At 50.2% G+C, this 20,055-nt stretch overlaps 1 protein-coding gene across 1 annotated transcript; it reads right to left on the minus strand.

Annotated features, from left to right (window-relative positions):
* Positions 1-450: 450 nt before the first annotated feature.
* LOC119458839 (leukocyte elastase inhibitor) lies at positions 451-12,403 on the minus strand. The gene is made up of 6 exons (XM_049671464.1): positions 12,400-12,403; positions 11,478-11,749; positions 9,598-9,729; positions 4,151-4,474; positions 2,450-2,722; positions 451-841 (listed from the first exon to the last, which is right to left on the minus strand). The coding sequence occupies exons 1-6, from the start codon at positions 12,401-12,403 to the stop codon at positions 632-634; spliced, it is 1,215 nt and encodes a 404-aa protein (XP_049527421.1). The 3' UTR covers positions 451-631.
* Positions 12,404-20,055: the final 7,652 nt, after the last annotated feature.

The following is a 20,055-nucleotide window of genomic DNA, read 5'->3' on the forward strand; positions in this document are numbered from 1 at the left end:
CCGAACTACAGGCGAAGCAACAACGCTGCCGCATAATATCCAGCGATGAGTAAGTCGCATTCCGACTTGCTTGATTTTGCGGACGGCGGTTATCCATGCCTGCCTGCGTTCCTTCTGCCATAACTGTCGAACTTTACAGGCGGCCGCAGGCCCCGAGTGTTTTTGTGACTGTGGTGGCAGTTCACCACGCAACAGTATCGGGCTCCTTGGTTACCCGACCGCCGAACCATCGCGAAACAACGTCGACGCTGGGAGCAATTTTGCAAAGGTCGCTGGCATCGCGAGCACGTCTCGCAGTGCCAGCGACCTGATGCATGGCGACGCCGCTGCCCGCTAGGGGAAGGAGTGGCGCTAGCGTCTGTCGGAAAACTTCAGGTTGGGATTGCCACCGGAGGAGACACCATTTTTTTTTTTTCCTTCTTTTCCAGCTGGAGGCGTGAACTCTCAAGCACGCGTCACTCTTTATGAGGGAAAAAGAAAAGATCGCGCGCAACAGCACCAAATGCGGGTCCTTTAATGAACGTACGAAATTTAAATAAAATAACGGAGTGGGCGCCAGGTCCCGTAGGGTGCACCGATTTTCGGAGAGCCCCGCGCGGGCTTTGGTGCACGGCTGTGGCGCCGCCGACATTCAGAGCAGCGCCGAATTGTCCGGGCTGTCGGGGCGCCACTCCAGCGGCTGTCGGACGCACCCGAAGAGCAAGATGGCGCCCGTGGCCTTGCTCCGCACGAAGAGGAAGAAGGGCCGGTCCACCAGGAACTGGGTGGTCGGCGCCATCTTGGACACCACCTCGTTCACCAGCGCCGAGGTGCGCGTGATCTCGTTGCCGTCCTCGGACACCTGCACTCACCGACACGTTGTCTTAGCAGCTGTAGGGTGCTATAGTTCATGCATAAAGTTTCCAATCGATGTATGTTTCTTTGATTGTATGGTGAAAGCGTGTAACACACGTTCGTGTATCTTGTGTCATAAGAAGAAAGTGAGCCCTGTTATTTGTTGCATGTTGCTCTGTGATGGCAGCTGCAGCGCTTCTTAAACTTTGTAACTCATTGCATGGTAAATCAGTGGTAAATCAATCAGTAAATCACTCAATCCTTTTCCGTCCTCGACGGCGCTTCCCTTTCTCTTGGCAACTATTCTGTTAACCGAAGTTAGGCGGTGCCGCTGTCCCCGACGAACGGACTTATACAACGACATTTCATGTCAGTTCTCATTGTCCACTGATTGAGCGTTGCGAACAAGAAACCGCCTTGTTCTTTCAAACAGATTAGTTACGTGCTCAAAGCAGCGTCTCTCTGTTTTCGCGGAATAAGTGTCCATCTTCCATAGTTCTCCATAGAGCGCACGTTATCAGGGCTCGTAAATTATACAACTGTCGTTTGAGTGCTAGATTTAAATATGAAGGGAGATATAACATACCTAACCTAAGTAAAAAAAAATGATAATGTTATGCTACCAGATATGGAGAATATTGGAACGTTGTTGCATCCTGCTTGACCTCTGGCATGGAACGCCTATGCTATTCTTTGCCATCACTGTTAAACCATTATAAATCTACTAATTTTGATTTATTTATTTATTTGGTCCACTGCTAAGCTTAGATCTATGTTTTCAGAAGAATAAATCTGATTTACTTATCCTGGTATTATTTTTTTTTCGAACCACTGTGTTTTACTTTTGTTCTGCACTGATCAAGTGTTTACATTTGTTTATTGACTGTTTTTCATTGCTGATGCCAAAACGCCGCTCATTACGTGGGGCTGCGGACTCGTCAATCCGCCTACTGGCAGCCCTTTTCCCGTTGTCCTCCATCTTTAATGTGCATGGTGGAAAAATAAAGATTTGATTCGATCTCCTCTAGCTCATTTTCGTCAAAAGCGATTTCGCTTTCCGTAGATTGATGACCACGTAACATCGTTTCACAATTGTCGACACGGCGCGTACCATGTTAATGACGCCATCTTTCGTAACTTGAAATGTACTTAATTCCGCGTCATGTGGTATTCGTTGAAGGTAGCGTTACAACGAGAACCGGCGGCAAGTTCTCGTTGGGAAGTTACGAATAGGACGGTTCCACACGCGTCTGGCTTCAAGTGGGAGGCTAATCGGTTGTTTTTGTTGCTTGTTCTTTATCGCTTCCGATTTAATTTCGCAAAGGATTAAAGCCGCGATGTTCAGATACACAGCGTGCAGGCGCAGGTACAGGTACAGGTACCCAGCGTGCAGGTGAGACTGTGCCGAAAAACAAAATTATGGGGTTTTACGTGCTAAAACCACATTTGATCATGAGGCACGCCGTAGTGGGGGGACTCCGGAATAGATTGGGGTTCTTTAACGTGCACCTAAATCTAAGTACACGGGTGTTATCAAATCCCGGCTGCCGTTGGCCGGGATTTGACAGCGCGACCTCGAACTCGGCAGCCCAACAGCACTGTACCGAACGCGTACCTCCACGGTGACGGCCTGTATTATCTCGGTGGTGTGGAGCCCCTTGAAGCCCGAGATGTTGATGAACTGCGCCTGCTCGGGGTCGAACGGCCGGTGCGAGCCGAGCCCCTCGAGCAGGTTTCGCAGCTTGTTGCGCGCCGTGAGCACGAACTTGGGCAGCCCGAGGCGCACGTTGGCGCGAGGGCGCAGCTGCCGCGTCACCTCCCACAGGGTGTCGCCGGCCAGCAGGCTCTGCTGGGTCAGCCGCAGGCCGTCCACCTCCGTGGGCAGGATCTGCGCGCGCACCCGAAGTCTAGTACGTACGTCTCTATACTACGGACACCACAGAAGAGTAACGCTGTGTACGTATAGGGGGTCGACCCGCGGCTAACGTTAACCAAGCTGTTCAACGAAAACAATTACAGTCCAACTCGGATATATCGAACACGCATATAACGAATTATTGTCTATAACGAAAACCAGTAAAGAATCCCCTTTTGTATAAAATGTTTGTTTTATATATCGAATTACCTATATATCGAACTTTTTTGTGATCCCCTTCAGATTCGATATATGCAGGTTCGACCGTAGTGGGAAATTTGGAAATAGCGGAGCGGTGACAAATGTCCAGGATAGCACCCCGTTGTCTCCGACAGCGTCTATACTTGGCGAAACAGACGACGACGACGACACACCAAATCGCGGGGAAGTAGGCAAAGAAAAAAAAGGATGCCTTGAGAACACCGTCAATTTTAAGCATGAAATGCTTTTAGCTCTCGTTGTCGGCGACCTTCGAGTGACCTTGAGCCAAAAGCCAGAGCCGTTATCCGGGCACTCAAACGAGAACTTCAGGGCATCGTTGCGAGAACAAAATGAGATCGTCCGGGCAACCAGCTAAAAGTTAAGAAAATGTGGTCTCTGGCCCCGAACCCTTTGTACAGGACCGCACTTACACACACGCTAGTTACTGCCAAACAAGTTGCAAAAATATTGCTTCCGATTTCTTTCAAATATGTGTTCACAATATCACTGAAGCTGCAACTTCTAGTGCGCTGAAGTTTTATTTGTCATTTCCAATAGCGACGTTCAAAAGGCACATAGAGAGGTTGCCTATGCTCTTGTCAACGTCAGCGGTCCGCGAGTCGTGAGCGGTTCGTGACACGAAGAAAAAGTAGCGACAGACGCTGAGCGCGCTGCACTGTTGGAAGAAGAAAAGCGGTTGAAGGCGGCGGCACCACAGGCAGCAAAAGACGCCATATGGCAGTCATTTCATGCTTACATCTATACTCTGGATTTTTTAGATGCGAAGCAGCTTATGGCGGGGGCTTTGGCCGTCCTGCTTCCCGCGGCGTCCCACACCCCCACAGCGCATGCGCGTCCCCTCCCCCTACCTCTCCTCTGCTACGCTCCCCCTCTCTCTCCTCTAGGAATCCGGAGCGGCGCGCAGGACAGGTGGTGCGACAGCTGCATACTCCGCTGGCGGCGCCACGGTATAGTTCCGCGGTATGAAAATGACGGAGCGCGCGTGCCTCATTCTCTCTCCTGCGAAGCGCCGCGATGAGCGCTCGGGCCGCTGCCGCGAAACCATCTCCCGCTCAAGCTAACCATCTCCCCGCTGCTTCGCATCCACACATGGTTACCTTTAGCGGGAGATGGAGCAATTTTTCTTCTGTGTTTGTGTACCGATTCCCAGAAGGAAGTATAAGGAAGGGTAAGACGTACCAGCACCATGGAGAGGTTTCCGGTGCGGTAGGGCACCTCGAGGGCGCGTATGCGCAGCGAGGGCACCTCGGCGTACGGGAAGCGGCCCGTGCGGGTCATCATGCGCACGTCGAGGGTGTCGGCGCGCGACACGTAGAACTTCATCATGTGCGTGGCGTTCTGGTAGAACTTGTCCTTCCAGAGGCCCTTGAAGTACACCGCGCTCACCAGCACCATGGACGAGCTGCCCGAGAAGGTCTTGCGCGTCACCACGGCGGGCACCTTGCCGTTGGTCGCGTTGCTGCACCACTCGTTGATGGCGCGCACGTACGACTGCTCGGGGCTCTGCGACAGACGGCGTGCATTGCAGAGAAGCCAGGCCTTGTTATGGCACCGCCTCGTCGTTATTTTGAAGAGCAGCTAGCGCAACGTGAAACTGTATAGGACCACATTATGCATCACCATTACAGGCCTATCACTATGACTAATTATTAAGGCAAAAGCCTTATATGTCTCACGAGTCGGTCGCCCTCTTGAGCGAAAACGCTTCGATGACACGAAAGGTACCAAAAAGGCTACGAACCCCCGAGCTTTGGTGGGAGTCGAACCTCGTGACTTTTCGGTGTTGATTAAGGCTACCAACCCACGACCTTTGGTGGGAGTCCAACCCATGACATTTGGTGTTAATGAAGGTGAATTAATTAGGGTAGTCGAACGCACGAACTTGGATGGGATTCGAACCATCGACCTTTGGAATTAAGAGGGATGACTGAGCGAAGTACACTAAGCGAATTAAGAGGATGAGTAAGCGGACTAAGAGGGATGACTAAGCGAAGTAGGCTAAGCGAATTACGGAGGATGTGTACGTCACGCGTCCGTCCTTAATGCATCGGCACTTGGGCTTTCGCCTTCAAGTCGTCTTAGGGATAACGTAAGAGACCCTGCGAATTTTTAATCTCTCATTATATAGGAGGTGTTTATAGGTGCGAATCCTGGGTGGTTGGCGCTTCTTTCAAAGGCGCTGGTAACCGGGCTCCGGGGTTATAGATTCTGTGGTGTTACGTGCCAAAACCGCGATATGATTAGGAGACATGCCGTCGTGATGGGAGTTATAGTTAGTTAGTTAGGTAAGGTTTTGTGGCGCAAAAGCAACTAAGGCTATGATGCGCCATGCACAGGATGAAAATATATAATTTGATGAAAGTGCTTCAAGCAACAAAAATCATTAGTTAAAATTTGTTTAAGAAACCTGTTTCATCTAAAAACTTAAAAACATTGTCTAGAGATACAAGTGCATTTTCAGCTAGGATCAGGGAGGGATGAAGTGGTGTTATTGTTTTGTAAAGTTCATAAAAATATTTCTGTCTTTTTTCCTCCAACGCCGGACATGTTATTAAAATGTGATTCACAGTTAGCAATTCTTGGCATTGGTCACAGACCGCTTGTTCTTCATTTTTCAATAAAAATTTATGTGTGATATGTGTGTCCGATGCGAACGCGGCATAGAATGACTTCCATGAACCGTTCCTGGTGGTATGATGTCTTCCACTCCTGCAGTATGGGCTTTACTATTTGTAGCTTGTTATTTTCTTGACAGCCCCAATCCTGTTGCCACTTTGAGGTGATCGCAGCACGGACCACCCGGACACAGTCCTTGAATGGAAGATTTATCTCTGTAATTTTTTCACGGGCAGCCATTGCTGCGCATTTGTCCGCCTTTTCATTTCCCGGGATTCCCATGTGGCTTGGAATCCAGCAGAGACGAAGTACTTGACCATGCTTTTCACTTTTGCCGAGCGTTTTCAAGATGCAGCCGAGAAAGGGTTCGCACTCTGATTTTCTATGGAGGGAATTAAGTAAACTGAGGGAATCTGTGTAGACAACTGCTTTTTTATACTCTCCTGTAACTATTTTTTCTAAGGCCATGAGCAGGGCATATACTTCGGCTGTGAAAACCGAAGCAAACTGTGGTAACCTAAGACAGTGTTCCCAGTGTTCCGATACGACTGCGCTTCCAACATGTTGCTTTGTCTTGGAACCGTCAGTGTAGAACTCGGTGTAGTCATTGTATTTTTCTTGTAATTGTGAAAAATCGTGCCTTATGTGTTCAAGCGGTGTTTCTTTTTTCTTGTGGCATGTCAGAGTAAAATAACAAAAATGTGCGAAATCATACCACGGGGGCAGTCTATTCGGTGTTTCGGCGACCTTGAGAGCTTCGCTCGGAACATTGTAGTTTTGGCACATATCTTCAAATCGAAGGATAAGTGGTCTCACGATGTGTGGTTTGTTGGCATAGTGTATTCTGTTTGTGGTGTAGGTAACAAGAGTGTGGCATATATGATTAGGTAGAGCTGTGATTCTAAGCACGTATGAAATTGTGAGCAAAGCTCTTCGGTGCTCCAAACAGGGTTCGTTACTCGTCGTGATGGGAGACTCCGTATTAAGGTTCTTCAGAAAGCTTCTCAGTTCCTCGTCCTGTCAAACCAACGGCTCCGCAAAGGGGGTGGCAGTGCCGGATTCGAACCGCGGATCATCACGAACTTTTCCTGTACAACTGCGATACACCTTTCTTCCCGAGGAAGCCGCGCATGCGTTTCTGTTGTAGCTTAGCGTTACGGTAGAGTAGATGACCATCTTCCCTATCGTGAAACCTCCTCCGCCTTACGGGTTTCCGCAAAGCTTATTTGCTTAGCATAATGGTCTGTAATTAATTTATTGTCTTTGTAGATTTTATCTAGGCATGGCTTCGCATCAGGTGAGCAGCAAGAACGAGACACGTGTCGCTCAACAATGAATAAGTATTTAATTTGATTACTACCCGAAACTGCACTTTGGCTTATCAAGGTCGCCGTATATAGCTGAGGGCTCCGCGTTAATCTTGACCACCAGGGGGGTTCTTTAAAAAGCACGGCACAGGAATGCTTTGCATTCAGTCCTCATTGGAATGCGGCCTACGCGACAGGGAAGCGAGCCCGAGACTTCGTGTTCAAGGAGCAGGACGCGATGGCCACTGAACCTCCGCGGTGGGTTCACCAAGGGTCCTAGTCGCAATAACTCGACTCAGTAATCGTTATATATATATATGTATATATATATATATATATATATATATATATACAGGGTGTTTCAGCGAAAACTTTCAACAATTCATAAAGGTTGCCATGGTCTCGAGTTGTCGACAAATTCGACTTCGCCCTGCCATCTGCTAGCCGCCTGGTTAGCTCAGATGGTAGAGCGGCTGCCCCGGAAAGGCGGTGGTCCCGGGTTCGAGTCCCGGACCAGGACGAATTTTTCTTCAACTGCGAGGCTTTCTTTCGAGGAACCCGGTTGGGTTTCCATAGTAGCGAATTGCTACATTTGGGTGGATGTCTCAGTTTCTCTTTAATTACTTATCTCCACCTAGCGGATTTCCGCTGAACTATTACACCATACACTTGCCTTTGCCTCGAGTTGTCGACAAATTCGACTTCGCCCTGCCATCTGCTAGCCGCCTGGTTAGCTCAGATGGTAGAGCGGCTGCCCCGGAAAGGCGGTGGTCCCGGGTTCGAGTCCCGGACCAGGACGAATTTTTCTTCAACTGCGAGGCTTTCTTTCGAGGAACCCGGTTGGGTTTCCATAGTAGCGAATTGCTACATTTGGGTGGATGTCTCAGTTTCTCTTTAAAGGTTGCCAGTGGCAGATAGCACAATTCTAGTTCATGAGCTGGTCTACTCGAAGAGGCGGACATTACTTGCACAAGAAATTGAAATGCTTAATTGAATATTTAACAAAAATTCACTAATTAAATTTATAGCCAATTACCTGATGGCCCATATTGCAATTTACAAATTGTAGCCGTGGATTTCGCAAGGCGGATAATTTCCTCTAGAATCAGGGCACCACTTGACTCCAGCCAACCAAGAGAACAGGCTGGCTTCAGGAAGGGATATTCTACGATGGATCATACCCATGTCATCAATCAGGTAATCGAGAAATCTGCGGAGTACAATCAACCTCTCTATATGGCTTTCGTAGATTATGAAAAGGCATTTGATTCAGTAGAGATACCAGCAGTCACAGAGGCATTGCGGAATCAAGGAGCACAGGAGGCATACGTGAATATCTTAGCAAACATCTACAAGGATTCCACAGCTACCTTGGTTCTTCACAAGAAAAGTAGAAAGTTACCTATCAAGAAAGGGGTCAGGCAAGGAGACACAATCTCTCCGATGCTATTCACTGTATGCTTAGAAGAAGTATTCAAGCTCTTAGACTGGGAAAGCTTAGGAGTGAGGATCAACGGTGGATATCTCAGCAACCTCCGATTTGCTGATGACATTGTCCTATTCAGCTACAATGGAGACGAATTACAGCAAATGATTGAGGACCTTAACCGAGAAAGTGTAAGAGTGGGGTTGAAGATTAATACGCAGAAGACAAAGATATGTTCAATAGCCTGGCAAGGGAACAAGAATTCAGGATCGCAAGTCAACCTCTAGAGTCTGTAAAGGAGTACGTTTATCTAGGTCAATTACTCACAGGGGACCCTGATCACGAGAAAGAAATTTACAGAAGAATAAAATTGGGTTGAAGTGCATACGGCAGGCATTGCCAAATCCTAACTGGGAGCTTACCACTGTCGTTGAAAAGAAAAGTGTACAATCATTGCATTTTACCAGTGCTAACATATGGGGCAGAAACTTGGAGGTTAACAAAGAAGCTCGAGAACAAGTTAAGGACCGCACAAAGAGCGATGGAACGAAAAATATTAGGACTAACGTTAAGAGACAGGAAGAGAGCGGTGTGGATCAGAGAACAAACGGGGTTAGCCGATATTCTAGTTGACATTAAGCGGAAGAAATGGAGCTGGGCCGGCCATTTAATGCGTAGGATGGATAACCGGTAGACCATTAGGGCTACAGAATGGATACCAAGAGAAGGGAAGCGCAGTCGAGGACGGCAGAAAACCAGGTGGGGTGATGAAGTTAGGAAATTCGCAGGCACAAGTTGGAATACGCTAGCGCAAGACAGGGGTAATTGGAGATCGCAGGGAGAGGCCTTCGTCCTGCAGTGGACGAAGGCTGATGATGATGATGATGCTTATAGTTTAGCTATGGCGGTATATAAAACATGGGCAATGCGGGCGGCGTATATTGAAAATCTAGAAGGCACATCGCCTTAGCAACCGCGGTTGAACGCGATTGGCTGAAACGCCGCCTGTGATGCTCTGATGTCACGCCGTGAGGATTATTGCCTATGCGTGTCGCCCACGATGGGTTAGGCAGGTTAGGTTAGGTTAAGTTAGGTTAATGTTAGCGTAAAATGCGTTAGGTGGCCCGCGTACTCTCACAGCGGTTGCGAAGGGTGTCGAGCGTCGCCGGCGGCGTTTCAGCCAATCGCGTTCAACCGCGGTTGCTAAGACGATGTGCCTTCTAGATTTTCAGTATATGCAGCCGGGTTATGCACGGTCATATCCCATACGCGTGTACCTCGAAGTCCACGTTCTGTGCGGTGGTCATGTACTTGGACTCGATGTGCGACCGGAAGGTGGGCAGCAGCGGGCAGTTGGACTGCAGGAACATCCGGTTCGCCACGTAGAACATGTGCTCCGCCGCCTCGGTCTGCGCAGTTATGAGAGTTTTAGATTAGGGGACGCATGCGGCTTGCGTACGCAAGAACTAGGAGCCACGGTACCGCGCATGCACAGACCCCTACCATTAGAGAGCTTTAGATTAGGGGACGCAGGCGGCTTGCATACGCAAGAACTAGGGACCACTGTACTGCGCATGCGCAGACACCTAAGCTTTAGATTAGGGGACGCAAGCGGCTTGCGTACGCTAAAACTAGGGGTCACGGTACTGCGCATGCGCGGACACGTACGCAAGCACTATGGGCTCCGGTACTGCGCATGTGCAGATCACTACTTGGAGGTCTGCACATGCGCAGTACCGTGGCCCCTAGTCCTTGCGTATGCAAGCTGCTCGCGTCCCCTAATCTGAAACTCTCCATTCATAGAGAGCCTTAGCTTGTCCGCGCACAAAAGAATTGGAGAGCTTTAGCGTGTCTGCGTATTGCCGTTTAGGGAATACTGGACCACTGCAAACGTATAGACTGCAGCAGCAGGACTTAAACAGCGGCGGTGCTGACCGCGGCATCTCGCGGGCGTTTGGCTCCCTTGCGCAAGGTGCGGAAGGATCGTGGTCGAGAAGTTCGATCCAGAACGGGCTCGATGGCGATTGAAAGTGCATTATGTAACGCTGGTATAATATATGGTGCCTGCTTCACGCTATGAATACTGCACGTGTTGTTCTTTTATTTTCTCCCGACAAGAAACATGTAACGCTGAAACATTCCTAACGTGTTGCGCTTCGAACGTCTGAAGATGTCGCCACCAACGTTGCTACTGCCTTCAACGTCTCCGGTATTATCTCAGTAAAGGGTAGTAGTTATATAAGGGGGAGCTAAAGCTCTGATATACTAACACTAAAACACTAAAGGCAAATATTAAGTAATGCTAAAGTGACAGATTAGTGCTCGAGAACGCCTACAGCGTCAATATTATCGCGAACAGAGCTTTATTAATAGCAAATTTGAGGTAAATGCAGGACCCGATTAGAAGACTCCTCCGGGACATTAAGTATACTAGCCCGATAGCGAAGCCACTTCTCATTTTAATTATCTCACTAGTCCTCAACTACTTGTAATAAAAATATCATTGTATTGCATTATAAGACTAAATAAAATGCCACTTGTCCAGTTTAATTTGATCTTTAGAAAAAAAAAAAAGAGCTCATCGACGTTACCACTGACAACGACGTGGGTGGTCAAAAGGTTTCGGTTTCTTCACTCGTAGACCGCCCGCGCTTCCGCGGTTCGATAGTTTCGTTATCTTGTAGTGCTGCGCTGGTTTGTTTTTCTGGCTCTCAAAACTCACTCAAACTGCAAGTAGCGGAGAGTGCCACGTCCATGTGATGTCGCGGTATTGCCGAACGATGCACGCCACTTGACCAATAGTAGCCGCAGCGGCGAATCCAACGCGCCCTGTCTTGACTCGGTTTCTCCATGGCCACGCGTTTGCGTTTGGCTCAGAAAACCGTAGCGCCGTCTGTCGGGCGCCGTTTTACTCGCCGTCGGCAGTAAAGGGCGGTGATGGCGTATGCAACGTCACCACTTCCCGCTCGGGGGCGGTCGATTTGAATTGTGCTAAACGTATGCGGACACTTGAGACGCGATTTTCTCCTAAACTATAAGTCTTTTCCTGACGGTGTGAGGCTTCTGGAATAATATTTTAGCAGTCCACGTGGACTTTGTATTTGCCTTTAGTGTCCCTTTAAGCTAAGCTAACAGCGCGAGACCACCCCGGCAGCACCTTGAAGCGATCGACGATGACCTCGACCTCGGGCAGCGTGAGACGCAGAAGGTTGCACAGGTCCTCCTTGGTGGGGCCCTCGCAGCCCGCGACGAGCGATGCCAGCGCGGTGGCCAGCGAGATGGGCGACACCAGCAGGTTCCACTGGACGCGCGACGGCACGTCCAGCATGGACGCCAGCATCGACTGCGCCAGCCGGTTCAGCAAGCGGCCACAGTCCTCCACCGGCTGCAGCTCTGGCGGAGGCCCGGGTGGCGGGCCACCGCCGCTGCCTGCGCCCGTGTAATACGGGACGGCGAGCTCAGTGTAATTTGGCGTAGACTGAATTTCATTTGCAATACAGTTGAACCCGGATATATCGACATACATATAACGAATTATTGTGTATAACGAACAGCAGTAAAATCTCCTTGAGAATGTTTCTGTACAATTTTTATTTTATATATAGAATTACCTGTCACCGAACTTTTTTGCGATCCCCTTTAGATTTGATATATCCGGGTTCGACTTTATCATGGTTGCGGGAGACTAGGACAAAAAATAACATAATAAGCAGCATGAGAGGACGTCACCCCTACAGGCCCGGGCGCCAGTTATAACAGTTTAGTTAAAATACTATAACGGCAACGAAAGCTTGGGCTGCGTTAAAAGCCTAGATTCAGACAATGTACATATAGAGCAGATATACAAGCCCTCACCACGTGATCGACGAGTGGTATAGTTTCTAGCCGCCGAGCGCGCGGAAGGTGGGCAGGGTGGCACTAGAGGAAGTTGACTTGCCGAGGCTAGCTGAATGAACTCATCGTTCCTCTCGTTTTTTAAAATCAATTGTATGGACACTCCAGGCGCATTTCCGTCGTCGTCGGAGTCGCCGTGATGTTCCGTATAAAGTTCCAAGCGCGATAACATCGTGGCCGCGCACGCATGCTGTAGGTGCGGATGAAGGCGTGCGAGGGTGAGCCGAGGATGGTGGCTCGATCTCGCGCGCGCTAGGGAGGAAGGCAGGGAGGAAATGCTCAAGGCACCGGGGGGGGGGGGGGGGTCGTTCTCCGGCGGTGGCGTGTATGGCTCGGCTCAGCGCGGCTGCGCGGGCCCTATCTCGAAAGCGATCTGTGATGGGTACAAAGTCAGGCGCGCCGGCTACTGATAGGTGCGTGTGCGCTGTGTTCTCACCGCTTAGTTCGCGTTGAAGCGAGAGGCTGCACGAAGGGCAATTCGCTCGCCGCTGCTGCCGCTCTTCATCGTACCAGCGTTTTGACAGCGAGTGTCCGCGGTCATCGAGTGAGATGTGTTCATGTTTGCAGGTGCGCGCGTGACACCATTAGTAAGTAAGCGAATGTTTACAAGTTTATACTTCGTATAGCTGTTTAATAATTGCTATCGCAATCAATGCTTCTCCTTTCGGACGAAACTGCGACTGTTTTTAAAGCGAAAGTCTAGTGTCTATGTTATAGGTGGCCTTGCAGTGACCTTGTCGAAAGTGTGGCGTGACGAAAAATGAGCGATGCCGCAAAGAGTAAAAACACGTCTAAAATGCTCGGATTAGCGTCACATTTCTCGGGGAGGTTCGTTCCTGCAAGCAAAGTAAATTAGTGGATTTGAAAAGAAAATTTGGTAAATTTCGGTCTGGGTGGGAATCGAGCCCAGGCCTCCGCGGTGCGAGACGAGCACGCTGCGCCGAAGCCACAGCTCCTCCACGGTTATGTCTTACTAAAGGTGTGCTTATTGCGTGCCTGATTGCGCATGTCACGTGGTCACAGAGACGCGCTCGTGCCACTGCTCGCGCGTTCGTCGTCGTCGTCTTCCACGTACAGCTGGCAGGCTTTCGCGTTCACGCTTTACAAACGTGCAACACTTACTTTTATTGCGATAGCAATTATATGGACACTCAAAAGCAGATTTCTGCCGTCGGCGTCGCCGTCGCCGTCGCCGTCGCCGTGAGGTTCCGTATGACGTCATTTGGAGAAGAAATCGTCGCCGCGCGCCGAACGCTGTATGTGCGAGTGAAAGGGCGCGGGGGGCGCGTCTTTCACGGGGAGTGAACGCACGGCGGAGAACAAACGCGCGTTCTGCGCCGTGCTCGCTTAAGGGCTGCAGAAGTAGGCGTCTCTGTTCTCCTTCACAATCACCATGTATGTAGAGCAAACGCGCCTTCTTCCAACGAGCGAGAGGCCGTGGGGGAGGGGGAGGGAAGGGAGGCGACGTTTAGCTGCGGCACGCAGTGCCTATTTTTGGCGCTGAGCCGTGCTCCCTCAAGGGCTGCAGAAGATAGCGCCAACCTTTCCCTTTCCCTCAAGAACCACTTACCAGTGCCTATTATTGCGATAGCAATTATATGGACACTCAAAAGCAGATTTCTGCCGTCGGCGTCGCCGTCGCCGTCGGCGTCGCCGTCGCCGTCGCCGTCGCCGCGAGGTTCCGTATGACGTCATTTGGAGATGAAATCGTCGCCGCGCGCCGAACGCTGTATGTGCGAGTGAAAGGGCGCGAGGGGCGCGTCTTTCACGGGGAGTGAACGCACGGCGGAGAACAAACGCGCGTTCTGCGCCGTGCTCGCTTAAGGGCTGCAGAAGTAGGCGTCTCTTTTCTCCTTTACAATCACCATATATGTAGAGCAAACGCGCCTTCTTCGGACGCGCGAGAGGCCGTGGGGGAGGGGGAGGGAAGGGAGGCGACGTTTAGCTGCGGCACCAAGTGCCTATTTATATCAGAGGCTCCAGCAACAGTCACCAACGCCGCACGCATTTTGAGCTAACGCGGGCAAAACGCCGATGGCGTCGACAACAGTTCTGCGTGTTGTTGCTACCAAAGCCGCTCACCTTACTTCGTATGACATTGCTGTGTTGCTATCGCATTCATTGCTTCGCCCTTAGGGCGAAACTGTGACATTTTTTCTTCTTCCTTCGTGTTTTGGGCTGCTATGATCGAATAACGTTTATTTGCGATTGCGCTCGTCGTTGCTTCCCCACCGTTTAACACCACGCTTTCACTCGCCTTCCGCTGCCGCTGCTGCTGCAGTCGCCGCCGCTGCTGGCTCTTGGGCGCCCGGCAGGGCATAGTTTGGCTCCGTCGGGCTAGTCCTGGCGCTGGCGGTCGGGTTGGTCGGCGACTGTGGCTGCTCACCCTCCGGCTGCCGCACGGTCGAGGCGGCCGTCGCTGGCGATGCGGGAGGCACCAGGGCATGGGACTTTACGTTCGGGGCTGTCGGTTTCGAAGGCGACGCCATCTGCGCGGAATAATTAGTAACACATTCGCAACGTCTCTGAAGGGAACAAGGGAACGGCGCGAAAGACGAGACGGGCGAGTCGCAACAGAGGGCGCTGACTTCCAGCGGTGTTTAAACACTGAATTACCCGCTCTTCTAAAAACTAAAAAAAAAAAAAGTCACAAGCAACATTTGAAGCCACTGCGCACGCGTAAAGTGTTATCTATTGCAGGGTATACATTTTATTGCGATAGCAATTATATGGACACTTCAACCGGATTTCTGCCGTCGGCGTCACCGTCGCCGTCGCCGTCGTCGTCGCCGTCGCCGTGAGGTTCCGTATAGATAAAATCTTCACCGCGCGCCGTATGCCCGAGCGCAAGCGTGCTGGGACGCACGCTATCACGGAGAGCGAACGCACTCAATCCCCCACGCGCAAGCAACGAAGCGGGAAGCCAGCGCCGGAGGGAGGGGGGGGGGGGGGGGGGCACTTCTACTGTGCCAACAACCGCGCTCGTCGCTCGGCCGCACGGTCTCTTATCTCTCCCGCGCGCAAGCAAGGAAGCGGGAAGCCAGCGCCGGAGGAAGCGGGGGGGGGGGGGGGGGGCGCACTTTTCTTCTGCCAACAACCGCGCTCGTCGCTCGCCGCACCGTCTCTTATCTCCACACGGCTCTGACCTTTATGAGCCGTGCATTCGCGGCTCAGTTCCTGTTGAAGCGATAGACCGCACGTACCTTCGCCCGCAGCGGCGTATGCTTGCTGCCAGCGTTTTGACAGTCGTTGTCTGCAGTCATTCAGTGTGATCTCTTCATGTTTGTGCGCGCTCACACCACGCTTGTTCATTCAGTTAGTAATAGTCGGGCCACATTTTCCAACGCACGCTACACATGTAATGCTGCCCGGATCGGCAGTGCAGCGCTACAGGTGTGTCCCTTCGCACGCGCGCTGCCCACGGGAAGCGCTTCTCATCAACACCATCGTTTCACACGCGCCTTCTCGTGGTCATCGAGTCTCTCTTCATGTCGGTCTACTTACGCCGCAGCACACCTGCTTACTTAATCAGCTCATGTTTACTACAATTCATACTGTTACCAAAGCCGCTCACCTTACTTCGTATGACATTGCTGTGTTGCTATCGCATTCATTGCTTCGCCCTTAGGGCGAAACTGTGACATTTTTTATGTTCATTTAGAAGATATTGATACGGGTAGAGATAGAGATTAATAAAAATGTTAGAGGGAGAATCAGAAAGTCCTTGCCCCTATTTTTTTAGCCAAATTACGGCTGTGAATGCGAAGTAAACATATCCATTCCCAGCAGTGGATCTTTCTTGGACCGACCGGCCCGGTCTTATCTGCCAGTAGCTCCGCAGCAGGGCGCTGCTGTCAGTTGTTGAAGATGGCGGTTGTGCTTCAGACGTCCACGGCGTACGAGCAACGAAGTGTGATTCGTTTTCTATGGAGCAAGGGGGCAAACGCCCATAGAAATCCTCAGGGAAATGCAGCCCGCGTATGGGGAAAGGTGTCTCGCTTTCAGAAGTGGGAGGTGGTGGTGTTGCGAGTTCGCAAAATGCCTTGAAGCCAAGACAGCAGTCCGACGGTGGTTCCACAGTCAGCCGGACGAATTCTACCACAGGGGCATCTCAAGGTTAGTGCTGCGATGGTAGAAAAGTCTAAACCGGTGCGGGAACTATGTGGGAAAAATAGTTTAAGGTACGTAGAATAGTACGCATATTTGTAATTACCTGTATGTACCTTATTTTGGCCGTAATAAAAAATAGGGGCAAATACTTTCTGATTCGCTCTCGTATTTGCTATTTACGAGATAGCTCAGGCACAGCCAGTATGGCGGATAGTCTAGCCTAGCAGCACTGCGTCATCATCTTCGTCCCATTGATGATCATCGTCTTCGTCGGTCGTTCTGCTCGTAGCACCGTGACAATATTGCGTTACTAACTAGCTAAGATCTAGGTTGAGGTGAAGAAGAGACACTTCTGCAGCCCTAGTGGGAGAACGGCTCAGTGGCTGTGGGGAGAGGGAAGTGAGAGGGTAGAAGAACGCGGGAAGGAATTAAGGGAGAGTGTGGCTTCCTACCGTAGCCCTATATTCCTGCTATAGCCCTATATTGGGCTGCCGTATATGTAAACAAATAAATAAAATAGCGGGAATAGCAGTGGGCAACGGCACACCCTTAGAGTCTGCTGGACTGCAAGGCGCCCTGCCGTAAGTCGAGGACTGCCTTGAAGACGTGGCTTTGGTGGTGGTTGGGAAAAATCAGGTCCGCGATGGTGGAGATAGGGAGTCCCTGCTGGCGGATGGTAGCAGTGAGTCTTTTTTCAATGGGGACGGAATGCAAAAGAAAGGGGGGGGGGGGGGGGGAGACGCTCGCGTATACTGTGCAACGGGTGCTCGCGTTAAAGAACACGGAGTGCTCGAAATTAATCCGGAGTCCCCCACTACCGATGCTTCTTCATAACACACTGTACCAGTTTCGGGGGCGTTCTGCAAAGTTTGTGTCCCTTAATCAAGGTAGGTCGATCCAGGGCCACGGGTGCCACACGATGGCGCTGGACTCGCCATTGCCAGTGGCGTTAAATCCCAGAATCTCTCTATAGCTGTGCACGATCAAACTCACCAGTGTTGGTGCTTCGCGTGTATACTGTCGAACAAGACGACCACCGCGGTCACTCGAGGCGGAAGGCCGGGACGACGGGCTAGGCCTTGGACTGCGTGCGTCGACACCACTGTAGCTCTGCTGCTCGACTGGGGTCGGCTGGGGTGACGCGTCTGCGACCGTATCGGTTTCCACCGCGTGCTGCGCGTGCCCCGTGCAACGTCTTCTTGTTGATGATGACGCTGGTTCCTCCGAACGTGGCACGTACGTGGGAAATGTATTGGCCGCACGAAGACGAACGAATGAGTGAATAAAGGCCTTTATTAACTGTTTTTTTTTTTTGATGACTGTTCCCTACAGGCAACACACCGGGAAAATATTTTTTTTTCTTGCTGAGTTTCGGTTTTGAGCACAGAATTTCTTGCTAAACGTCTTCGGCAAACGCTGAATGGCAGGTAGCGAGCGCCACTTCTTGGATTAGAGCAAGGACAGAGGAAGTTTGGCGCACGACTCGGGTTTCTTTTGAACCGGGTAGTTCAAGATTAATCGATACGTAAGAAGTGTGAGACATTACCAAAAAAAAAAAGAATTTGAGAATGATTAGGTTAGTACCAAACGAGATGAATTGGGGAAGTTCTTAACCGCCGTGGTGGCGTAGGCTTTGACGTTGCGCTGCTAAGTCCGGCGTCGCGGGTTCGAATCCCTATCACGGTGGCCGCATTTCAATGGGGGCGAAATGCAAGAACGTCCGCTGTGTGCCGTGCGTTGGGTGCATTAAAGAACCACAGGTGGTCAACAATAATCCGGAGTTTTTTCCCCACTACGGCGTACCTCGCACGTCGTAGTGGGGAAAATTAACCCGAGAATTAATTTAATTGGAGAGGTTCTTGGCCAATGCCCCAGAGTTGATATGTGCCATTAAATGCAAGAATCTGCATCTTCTTTTGAAAGTGCGGTCAGACGAGAAAGACTGATGCAAGGTCTCCCGCTGCAGTGAAATCACACAGCTAATGTAGAGCGACAGTAATGCACACCTCTGTTTCCCATCCGACGAGAACATGGCTCTGAAATAGACCCTTGATTTGAATATAACATTTTCAGAACCCATATCAACAATGTAACATATTCGGATAAGATATAAACTGACATATCACATTTGGTCCGCTTTACATGCTATAATAGATGCAGTTTACAGAACCGCGATATCTGTTCTAGGTGCAGAGCTACATATTTGTGAACTTCGTGCTTGTATTTTTTTCAGTTACAGAGTTTTGAAAATTGTATTTAAAGCATTCAGGCCCTAAATCGAAATTTCGCTTCCAGCAGTCACTAGAATTTAGCTTTATCTCTCAAATGCAACAAATATCATTAAAATCGGTCCAGGGGTTATCTTAGAAAAGCGTTTCTGCGTTTTACATGTATTTGAAAAGGTTGCATCGGAGTTGGGTCCGAGCTTAGGCTTCCTCTTAACACCATCTATGCGAAGTCACTTCGTCACGTACTTAAGCGTACATAAGCTGTTCTCAGGGGTCTCGTTTCTGTTTTGTGAGCGTGGTCCCCGCTTGTTGTAGTTGTTGTTGTCGTCGTAGTCGTCGTTGTTGTTGTTACCCTGTGCAAGTGGCACATACGGGCACCGAAACGTCAATTTCGTCGTTTTACTGGTCGGTGACAGCATTTATAATTGATGTACTACGACTTTACCTTGTCAGACGGTTTTTCGTCTAACCCTTGACTTGAATACTGTCACTTATTAACGATGAGAATAAAAATATATTGTCACGGTAGGGCGACGAAGACGACAACGACGTGGGCATGACTGAACGCTCGAGCTGGGGAAGGATGTGCCAAAGACGTTAAGGTCATCATCATCATCAAGCCTTTGTTTCTTGTGCTGTTTAGCGTGACAAGTACCAACCAGCTACTGTCGATTAAATACTCCTCGTAACATCTTTTATGTTATTTTTTTTTTGGTCGAGGTGCGGCACGGCACGGCAGTTTTTGTGATGGCGTCACGCGCGGTCCAACTGCAGAAACCCAGTGTCGCGACGCCCCTAAAGGATATGCATGGGCACGGTGAGCGTAAGAACGAGCCCTCTGCAATTAATGTCATTTAGGGGAAGGATCTAAACCGGGCCTGTATCCGCGGCAACGTAGTCCCGCAAGTGAAACCTCGAACTTGTGGAACAGCATCAGTTAAAGAGCTGAAATTGGTGCTTGAGAAAACTGAGGATTTGACTTTGTTCCTATTGACGTGTAGCTCTATTGGTGCGAATTTTCAGGCCAAACAATTTCAATAAACGTGACGAAGTTTACTAAATTAACTTTGCTGATTGCCCGAAACACTGCACAGCGAAGAATAAGTGTCAACGTAGTCGGCAGCTCTGCATGCCTGCACGATGCCCGTTTGTTGGAAAACGTGAAGGTTGTCGTATTCACGTGACGTCACGCGCTCCATCTTGTTGTCCTGTTCACAGTTTCCGCTGTGCTGCCGGAGATAAGCTGATCGAGATAAAGCGCAGCTTTTCGCCGTGCTGGCTGTAGAGCGATATGTCGGCCTTGATGACTTCAGAACATACCCCCTGTAGAAACGGCGATTAATACCCTAGTTAGTTACACGGGCACACTAACCGCATTTAAGACGTACCTCAGTTCCGGCCAACCGAAGTTACACCCAGTTAGACGGAAAGCCTAAACGCGGTTATTCCACTAACCATGGCCACTGCAAACTGAGGTTGGCCACCTCAGTTAGCCCAGGTTAA

This window comes from Dermacentor silvarum, chromosome 7 (assembly GCF_013339745.2).
Source record: "Dermacentor silvarum isolate Dsil-2018 chromosome 7, BIME_Dsil_1.4, whole genome shotgun sequence".
In the NCBI taxonomy this organism is placed as follows: Eukaryota; Metazoa; Arthropoda; class Arachnida; order Ixodida; family Ixodidae; genus Dermacentor; species Dermacentor silvarum.